Source organism: Monopterus albus, unplaced genomic scaffold, assembly GCF_001952655.1.
Source record: "Monopterus albus unplaced genomic scaffold, M_albus_1.0 scaffold220.1, whole genome shotgun sequence".
Taxonomy (NCBI): domain Eukaryota; kingdom Metazoa; phylum Chordata; class Actinopteri; order Synbranchiformes; family Synbranchidae; genus Monopterus; species Monopterus albus.
The window spans coordinates 692,206-702,327 of NW_018128100.1; the positions used below are offsets into that span (position 1 = coordinate 692,206).

Consider the following 10,122-nt stretch of genomic DNA (forward strand, 5'->3'; position numbering starts at 1 on the left):
TTTAAGACAAACAATTGTTTTGTGAAAAAAAAAAAAAAAAAACTCCATTCCCCTCATCACAGGAGGGATGGGTGAATGGCTCATCACATACGGAGGCAGAATCTTCTTCCTAATCACGGGCCTTGCTCAGCCCCATGGTCCTTCTCCAGTTTCACTTTGATGTGCCAATTTGCAAGTAGATGAATAATCTCATCTGCCTTCTGATGGTGTGCGGGGGAGTCATGGTTATTCTGGTGGTACTTGATGCAAATGGGAGTTTTTGGCTCCTCTGGGTTGTGGCAGCACCTCCCCTGGCCTCTGTCGCTCGTCGTTAATGTTAAACTTGCCAATTAGTCGTCAGGACATTTTATTTTACATCTGTGTTGCCCTGTATTTTTTTCTGTCGTTCATAGGGAAATTGTTATTTTAATAAATGGGAATCATAACTTGGCTCTTCTGTAATTCTCATCCTGTTTCTTGTGACGGGGGATGATTATTTGAGCAGCTGAAGTACCTGGAACAGAAATGTGTCATTGTTTAATGCATCATTTTTATTGGCTTTCATTGTGCTGATTTCTGGCTGTTTAAAGTTCTGAACCTTGGACTTTTTTAATGAACAATGTCAGCTGGAGACTCAGTTTGGGTTTAAAATAAGATTTATGTACGAACCGTTGAAATAATTGAATGCTTCAATAACACAGATGACTCTAGGAATGTTCTTTTTCTAGCAACAGTTCGTTTAATATTGATAGTAAAACCTGGACTTAACGTGGGCCGACTGTTGCCATCCCCAGGAACGGGATTAATCAGACGAGTAGGTCTTATTCTGTAGCAGGAGTCCAGAGACTTGCTTTTGTCCAGATAACACTTTCTCAGGGCCGGTCCTCTGCTCGGCCAGTAATCACTGTAGGCTTTGCTGCAGTGGGCTTTTGTGATTTTCGGGGGTTGGTTGCTGATTAGCGTTGTGGGAGAGCACGGCCAGTAATGAGACTGTCGAGTGGCTCCGCTGGACACAGTGGCCCCCTCTGATAAAAGCGCCCGGGAGGATCCTGTTTGATTGGGTGTGTGATGCGCTCTGAAGAGGGTTGAAACCAAAGTTAACTTCCCCCTTTGACGGCGCTGCTACCTCCTGTGGTGATGTGTCAACACGCTACCTCTGAAACATGCTGCGAGGCTTTGTGCGCTGCAGTCGGACCAGCTGGTGTTTAATAACCAGCCGGGGAGTCTCTGCTGGTGGCCATTATTGTCTTGACACCAAATTTTAACCAGGGCAGCAAAGTAACTGTTTCGTCCAGCAGCCATGGTGGCTGATAAACCTGCAAACTCCACAGCCACTTCAGAGTAACAGCCGCACATAATAGCTGCTCAACCAGCTTCAGCAATAAGGAGTTAAAGTCACGTGGCCTTGGTGATAACAGTATTCTTTGCTTTGTATTTTCATAAAACTTTCCTTAGACATGGACAGAAGTCTTGTAAAATATTCTTTACTTTGCAGCTTCTCAAAACGTTTGTAGTGTTCTGAACGAACCAGGACTTTGTTTTTCACTCCTACAGCCTCAGAGATGGAATGATGAAATGTTGCCTCAGAGACCTAGAAACCTTTAGTGTAGTTAGAACGCATCAGTGTTAGATGTTGACTCACAATCATCATTTATTATTTTGACTCATTGTTTAATTGTTTCAGAAATGTCTGTTCAAACAAATGCTTCCGAGGACATGGCAACGACTGTGGTATAGAAGCTTGAGTTTTCACATCTGAATAGTTTTGTTGGATATAAAGCATAAGAGTGGAACACAGTTAAATGCACTGATCAGCACACTTTTAATTTTTTTTTTTTGTGATATGCAATAGTTGGTCAGGATTTAGCAAATTGTAGACAGTTTTTTCTGGCTCCTATTATTTTGAACCTGCAAATTTGAGAAAATGTTTTTAAAAAAAGGTATTTGCATATTTATCACAAACAAATTTCTGTCAATTATTCTTTGTATTATATTTTCTTTTCTAATTTTAACCATGTCTCCCTCAGCTATGTTTCATTTAAAGGTTGTAATCTCCTGAAATAGGTCCCTGTTTTGTAAAGCATCAGTCTGCAGCTCCTCTTTGTTCATCAGACAGAAATGTTACTGTCCTGCTTCTGGGCCCAGACTAGAGCCGACTGGACGGGAGCTGAGTCAAGTAGTCGCTGAACTAATTGAAAATAGGTGCAGAGAGACGTTTAGTTGTTTAGCGCAGTTGTAATCCCTGCATTAATACAGTGAACACAGCATGTTTTAAGGATTTAAAGCGTAATCCTTTGTTAGCTTTTGTCCGCCACAGACTGGAGGTCTATACACTTTCAGATCATTGTTAATTAAAGAGATTGACAGGTGTCCACTTGTAATTCTCTCTTTTGAGTCATCGCTGGCAATGAGGAAAAGAAGACCAGAGTGTTGTGGAGTTATAATTGGAGCCCAACTGGGTGGTCCACTTAAGGTTTGTTGTTGGAGGAGATAATCAAACATGAAAACTGAATGACAAAAGCAAAATGATAATGTGGCGACAGCAGTCTGCCTGCTGGCTGGTAATTGTGTGTTTTACTACATCTTGCGGTGGTCAGCAGAGCACTGGTGGGGTATTTCCTGCTTGACTTCCCTTTGTTTTATCAGCTCATAAGAAGAATTGTTTTTTTAGTTTTTTCCTCCATTTTAATGATTTTCACAAATCCCAAAATACTTAAGTCTCTAGCATTTTGGACCCATACATGACTTCCCTGGTATCGGACCTCAAATAAATATCCATTATCTGCGGGTCCAACATCTTCCTCCTGCATTAATCAGATTCTTTGTTGGTTTGTTTTTTCCATTTAATTGAACAATAACTTTGTTCAGTGTAAATATATTCTGTCAAGGCACCTTTTAAATGCCATATTTCAAACAAAGGAAATGATGACTTAAAGTAATGTAAACCCAGAATAAAACCAGTTAAGACAAAATAAAATGAGATAAAAGCAGCTTCACTCTGGTTCTGACCCGAGGTTCTACCAGCTGACTGGTTCCCCGGGATCTGTTATTTATAAATGAGCAGTAACAAATTAAAATTTATTATGTAGCCAATGTAAGGATTTAAGAACAGGGGTGATGTGCTCAGTTCTCCTGGTTGTTGTTAGAACTCAGCAGAGTCTGAATGAGCTGAAGTCCTCAGTCTTTTAGGGAAGACGAGACAATAGGCCGTTATGCTCCGTCACCGATAGAGCGAGTCTAACGGACCATAGTCACTTGGTGACAGAGCCAAGTAAATCTGAGTGTCTTCTGCATGGCTGTGATAGTTGTCATGTATGAATTGACCCAGAGGGGGAATGTACAACTTGAATAACAGTGGTCCAAGAAGCGAGCCCTGGGGGACTCCACATGCATGATCTGTTCAGATGTATGGTCACTAATGGAAACGGCATGGCTCCTGCCTTCAAGATAAGATTTGAGCCAAATGAGTACAGCCACTTGTTTTGTTTAGTTTTTCCCCCTCATTTGAAAAAAGTAAAAGTATTGCTGAAACATTTTGGCAGAAGTTGTAAAGTCTGTGTATTGATTAAAAGCCAACTGTTACCAAGTGTTGCCAAGTCCAGTGGAAACAGAGTTGCTGAATAAATCACGCCGTACATGACACTTGTGACATTGAAGAGATGAAACCTTTTGAGAAGCTGTAACCAGTTAATTTTAGCAATTCAGTGAATAGTAATCTCAAATTAATTTGGTCATCAAAGTAATTGCCAATAAAGATTTTAAGTAGTTGATCGACCAATTGTTTCTGGTCTCATTCTACTATAATCATTACTTGTTCTGATCGGTTATGTAACCTTATTTTATGAAGTTTTGATCAGCAAGTGTTAGCTTTTATAACCACCCCCAGCTTTAATCCACAAACATGCCTGTTGTCAAATCCTATTTTTACACCGACTCCTTCCCAGGTTTGTAAATGTGAGCCTCCAGGTTAGTTTCCGGGCACCCTTCACCCACCCCGAGCTGAGCTCAGCCCCTAAAAACAAACACGTCCACAGCTTGCAGCTGGTCATCGCCTTGGCAACAGTGAATCTGGAAGAAGCTGTTCGTTGTGTTTTTTTTTTTTTCTTTTTAAGTGTGTCTTTGTGAAGGGCTGGCGGCGATGGAACCGGGGTACTTGAGGCGTCCACAATGCTGCAGGCTGAATGCTTATTTCATTTTCTGAACAAAAAAATGCAAATGCAGCGCCCCTGCTCTCTCCCCACCCTGCTTCCACCTCCACCACCAGAGCCCGGTATGATTCGATGCTTAAAACACTTTAATTTCATCATGACAACTGATTCGTTCTGTATCCGTGACAGATTGAAATATTTGGGGGTTTCTTCCTTCCTTTCTTCATAAACCTGATATGAATTGGGTTAATTAGTGTCCATGTTTAATGTCAAATTGCTTCCCAAAAAGCAAACTGGAGGATTTTTCCATGTTGTTTTTAGCTCAGTAAAATAGACTTGGAGGTTGTGAATGTGACGTTTTAATTTTTTTTTATGTTGCTGTTCAGTATTTAACCTGAATCTCATTAAAATTTGAGGTACAACATAAGAGAATAACAGCTAACAACAACCTCCTCCCCGCTGTTGTGTTAAGCATTCAGATGCAGGTAAACGTAGGACCAACTGTCGCTCTTCCTCAGAGGACCGAGCTCTTTGCTTCTTAAAAAACTCCAAGCTTAGCTCAGCAGAACCACTTCTGAACATGTCGCCTTTTGTTCTTTGCAGATTCCAGGCAGAACAGTTTGCTGGCAACACCTCCCTCCTTCCACCAGCCCCAGTATCCAAGGTGAGTTGACTGCTTTTGTAAATGTGCGTTTTCTGCTCGTCTTGGCAAGTTAACAGTTAACACGCCGGCATTAACTGTTTTGTTCAGATATTGTTTTTGATATAAACACAAATGAAAAATGGGAATTATATTGGTTTTTCTTTCTTACTGCTAAGATGGGACCAACCTTTCTTAACGCTGTCAGCAAAAGGACTTTTTTCACCCAACACATTGAATTTTGTGCATTTTTTAAATTTTTTTTTATTATTATTAGAAATGTGATTTTGTGGCAGAACTCCACATCTGTTCTCAAACCATTCTCTGTATTTCATTTTTATTTTTTACAATCATAGTAGAACCCATGTGAATTAAACGTGTCAAGGCCTGTGCTCTGTGCTGATTGTAGCTCGTCTCCATCTAAATTCCCCGGCAGATTTCCAGCCTTTCTACCTGAGCGCTCTGCCTTCCTCTGTCCGGGGGCTTTGCTGCTGATAGTGAATAAGGATTTTTTTTTTCCCTGTCGCACTAAAACAAATTTCTCTCGAGAAGGTTTGTGCAACTTAATGAGGCATCACTAATGCTGTTGGAGGCTGCGTCGTTCCCTGCACCGCGGCTGCTGAGTCCGCACAGACCGGGTATTGATTCTGGCTCCAGACCTCTCTAAAGTCCTAATCAGGTTCTCTGGTTCAACTTTCAGGCCCATTGTGGCTCAGTGTCACCTCAGGTCAGTAGTTATTAGCAGCCACTGAAAACGGTTTCTTTAACCACTCAGGTCTGGACCAAATGAAATGCAGGAGGAACTTGGAGAGAGGGGATTATGAATCCCAGTGATCAGTTAAGTCCGGTGCTGGCCAGAGTGTGACATGGTTCAGTAATGAGGGATGGGGCTGCTGCTTTTAGTTTCTTCTCCCTTCGTTGTCACCAAGAAGAGACTTTTAATGTCACTGCCGGATTGACACATTGTGTGGCGGCTGTTTGGAGGGCTGCGGCGTGCCGGCTCTGCCCTCGGTCCCACAGACACAATCCGGCCGCCTCGTTTCAGGAATGAGGACGATCCCGGCCACATGTGAAAATGATTCACTTCATACTTTGTTCTTTCATGTGCATCGATGTAAAGTCATCTCTGACAAGAGGCTGTTTTATCTCTGAGAGTTCGATCCCTCAAACTCCAGTTGATGGAGGTTTTAGTTAGGCCTCTTCAAAGCAGAGCTAAAGGCCTCCTCTCTGGATCAGGAGGTCCAGCGTTTAATCTGACTGCTGCTTGCAAATTCTTCAGAACATGAATAAATCCAAACCTTGAAACTGACCAAATCCAAATTCTTTTGTTGTATTTTTGATGATTAACTAGAACCCTGCTCAGAAAAATGTTAACATAGGATCAGGAAAATAAAGTGTTGAAAGTTGGTCGGGTTCTTGGTCCAGTTTACCACTTTGATCAGACAATTTCTGAATTAAATCATGTTTTTCTTCAGGTGAAACTCCTTTCAAGGCTGCTACTAGTGAATAATAAATGCATTAACTCCTCATATTGGAGAAGCTGCCACCAGATAAAAACTGTTTGTTTTTTTTAGCTGGTTTTGCTTTAAAAATGAGTGAATGTCAAAATAGTTGTAAATTGATTTATTGTCAGCTTTAATTCGTTTATGTCTGCATTTGTTAAAACAGTAAATACTGAAACACCACTTCTTTTGTCACATGAAATGTTTTTGGGAGGAAAAAGGAAAGAGTATCAAAAACTAAATGTGTTTAACAGATGGAAAACGAACATTAAACCAACAAGGTTTTTAGTCCTTTACGATCAGACCTGTCATGGGTGAAACTTTTGGACTAAACGTTTGTATCCTATATAAATTTGAAGGTGGTTATATCGGCAAGATGTAAGGGTTTATAATGGCCTCCTTTCTATGAATCAGCCTTATTTACTGTGTGGAAAAGTATTGCTGAAAGTCTGAGGTGATAACATGTCAGTTTGTGCTTCCTAACCAGAGGTGAAGTGTGTTTACTGAATTATCAGTCAGGGAACTTTCAGTAGTTCAGTGCAGGTTCCACTTCAGACCCAAACACAACCCAGCTTGGTAAAACTCCTGAAATCTGTGTATGAATATAAGGCCTTGTTGGAGCACTTGATGGTGTCCTCTCCGAGGCTGACGGGTGTGTTCGTATCTCCAGGCAGCAGCAGTACGAAGGTGGGGGCCACGGCTGGGATCGGGCCGTGCAGTCGCAGCAGCTGGCCTACCAACAGAACATGAGCCGCGGGCGGGGAGGGAGTGGGCCCGGCGGCTACCAGCAGCGCTACGATCAGCGCAGAGATGACTGGCACGATCGCAGGGACGACCGGGGGCAACACCACCAGGTAAACCCTTCACATCTGCCTGCGACCTGACAGAGGTTTAGAAAAGCCCCCGGTGTGTTTGGAGCAGCTGTGAAGTTTCCATCCTCCGCTCATGTTTGTATTGTAATTTAAAACTGCAGCAGTCAGTAAAATAACTATGGAGCCTCTCAAACATTTCAAACTTTAAATCCCATCTTTAATAAGAGTTCTAAAAAGCTGACGTCTCTTCTGGCTGGAATCGACTTTGTCCAGTTTCTGTCCAAGCTGTGATTCATGAAACCAAAGAATCAGACTGGTTGTTCGTGACTGATGCTGGAAAACTGAACATTTGTCCGCTTGTCTCGGTTTGTTCAGCTTTTCTTCAAGGTGATTGTGTTCAAGGTGAAATACAATTTAATTTCCATTTATTCAGATTTGTCTTTTTTTTATTATTATTATTAAATGAATTGTTCAGTGTGTAAAACATCGATTCACACCAGCTGTGCGAAGTCGTGGTCCAGCCAACGGTTTAGTGTCAGACAGAAATTCACACGAGAAGGTGGAGCCGACAAACATTTAGTAGTTTTGCTTCATAAACAACCTAAACAATAATTACTTATTGGAAATAGTTGATTATATAGTCAAAAAATTGTTTCAGTGTGTATCTTATACTGTAAGTCTTTATTATGATTTCCAGTTATTACAGAACCTGAAATCTCAGGACTTGGTAGTCGACGTTTTGACTTCCATTTTAGTCGACTCACCTGCAGACGTGTTTGATTCTTTGTCAGGTTCTTTAGCTTCTTGGTAAACAAACTGCAGATTCTTTTACCGTCCAACATTTGAAAAGCTTTTGAATGGACGTTTCTTACAGGTGCTCGGTCTCAGCAACAGGCTGATCGATATTAGGAGCCTGGTGCATCAGTCTGACTCTAAAAGATTTCATGTTTGTGTTGGGTTTCCAATACACAAATGAAGTAAGATTGTGTTCAGAACATCTGATTCGATTCAGTTGAACCAGGAGCAGAAAACAATCGGTGAAAAAGCGAGTAGCAAACCGTTGTGGGGGTTGTGTTCTTCGCAGCCTGGACTGAGACGGTCACACTGCCTGGTTTATTCAGCTGAAACTGAACAGTCTGTTTCCAGATGTTGTGCAAAGTTTGTGATGGAGCAGTAACTTAACCAGTGGTGCAGATGAGTTAAAGAGCCAGTTCATACAAGGCCCAGTAATAACCCGTCTTCTCTCTCGTCTCTATCGATCATTGGCTTTCATTTTATCTTTTGAACAGGTTTAGTTTTTTATATTACATTAAAAACTTCAGTCGTAAAATATCTTTCTGAATAGTTTGTTTTTCCTTTCTGTTGTGAGTGAACTCTCCCTTTGGCACAGAGCGAAGAAGTAAACTGCCAGAGGTCAAATTTAAGAAGTCACTGTGTGTAAATCTCGTAACAACCAGGCCTTTTTTCAGGGATCGAAGCCTTGAAAACTGAAGCAAACTGTTCCTACAGACTCTGTACAAAGGCGGTTGGTGTTACTCCACCCTCTGAGGCATCATTTGGGAAACATGTGTTTTTATAGAAAGCTGAATTTGTTGTCCCTCTGTCTTTGTGTTTCAGGGCTACAGCTCGGCCAGAGGTTACCCTCTTCCTCCTCAGTCCAGGAGGTACAACTGGAATTAAGTTCAAAGAAACATTGGACTCTGGGGCTTTGAGGGGGTTTGACCACATTTTAGTAGAAATGTCATCGATTTCATTTGTCTTCTTGTACAGTGCAGTTTTTGTTTGATTCTTTTTATCTTTAAAAACTTGTGACCTGTGATTTTTAAGAGGAGCAGCCTGAAAACATCTAAATTACAAGTGAGTCTTGGGCTGAACTGTCCGCTGTGTTTATTTTGAGAGAAGCCTCTCCAAAGTGGTCTGTGTTTTAGAGGAAAACATGTCAAATAAAAGAATCCCAGTGAGATTTGTCTCCTCTTCTGTAGCTTCTGGAAAAGGAAATGCTTTTTCAGAATAACCTGATTTTTTTCAAATACATTTTACTGAAGTTTAAAAGGAAAAAACACAATCTCGTGTAGTTTGTGCAGATTTATCTGCAGAAAGAATATCTGAAGCATATTGAATTGTTAAAATGATCATCCAGCCACAGTTTACAGCCGTTTTTACATCGGAGCCATGTCCCTGCTGCTGCAAACACCTTTTTAAAAACGTCTACTCAGGTTTCACAATAAAAAGGTTGAGATGTCCAAACTGAAAGTATCATTTATTCAATAGTGGAAACAAACTGGGCTGTAACAAATGAGATTTAATGACTTGACTTCAATGAAATGATTTCTCAGTTCGTAAAATTCCGACTAAGAAGCGGTTCCCTCTCGGGTTCTGCTGCTTTTCTACTTTCTGTTTTTGCTTCATTTATGAACCTGCAGTGATGTCATTTGCTGTAGAAGTGAAAGTACCGCGCACAGCGCGCGTCTCATCCTGAACCTCCTGAAATTAAAATTAGTTTTGTTTCATGACCTTAAATGCAGCAGCAATTACTTCTGTCCTTTACAAAATAAAAATGAAACCTAACATGTTACGATTTGAAAGGAGAAAATAAGAAACATCAGTCCAACTTCTCTAAGACACAGGTTTTTCTTTTTTGTTCTTTTTTTTTATTGCTCAAAACCACCGAGTGTCTTGAGTCCCTGTGTCAAGGAACCAGAACTTTACACATGGGAATAGGAAAAAATCTGGCGCTTGTTTTTGTCCTCCAGCCGGTTCTCCAAGAAATCCAACCCAGGAGCGACACCCCAAGGGCCCGGTCCCGCCCGCGCTTCTCCCGATATTCCTACCAAGTTCTCCCGTACAGTAAATTGGATCCGATCATGCTGTTGGTGTACTCAATTAGCGCCGCGTCCGTCTGCGCCATGCTGATCTGAGCGTGCAGTCCCAATGGCGGGCTTGGGGACAAGTTCTCCAGCTCATCCGTGGTCGACAGCTGGTTCACCTGTTGCTGCGGGGTCACCCTCATGGCCTCGACTTGGCTGCTCTGTCGGTTCCCC

The 10,122-nt window shown here is 41.6% G+C and overlaps 2 protein-coding genes across 4 annotated transcripts in view; one reads left to right on the plus strand and one right to left on the minus strand.

Moving 5' to 3' along the window:
• Positions 1 to 9,044, plus strand: part of xrn2 (5'-3' exoribonuclease 2) — a 33,946-nt gene extending 24,902 nt beyond the window's left edge. For all 3 annotated transcript variants that reach the window (XM_020619459.1, XM_020619460.1, XM_020619461.1), the window contains 3 exons: positions 4,731 to 4,791; positions 6,940 to 7,123; positions 8,699 to 9,044. In XM_020619459.1, the coding sequence (XP_020475115.1) occupies positions 4,731 to 4,791; positions 6,940 to 7,123; positions 8,699 to 8,761 (308 nt within the window). In that variant the 3' untranslated portion in view covers positions 8,762 to 9,044. The remainder of the gene's footprint in view (positions 1 to 4,730; positions 4,792 to 6,939; positions 7,124 to 8,698) is intronic.
• An 864-nt stretch (positions 9,045 to 9,908) lies between these two features.
• The window catches only part of nkx2.4b (NK2 homeobox 4b), a 1,777-nt gene continuing 1,563 nt past the window's right edge, over positions 9,909 to 10,122 (minus strand). Inside the window, 1 exon segment of the mRNA XM_020619449.1 lies at positions 9,909 to 10,109. Coding sequence (XP_020475105.1) covers positions 9,909 to 10,109 — 201 coding nt within the window.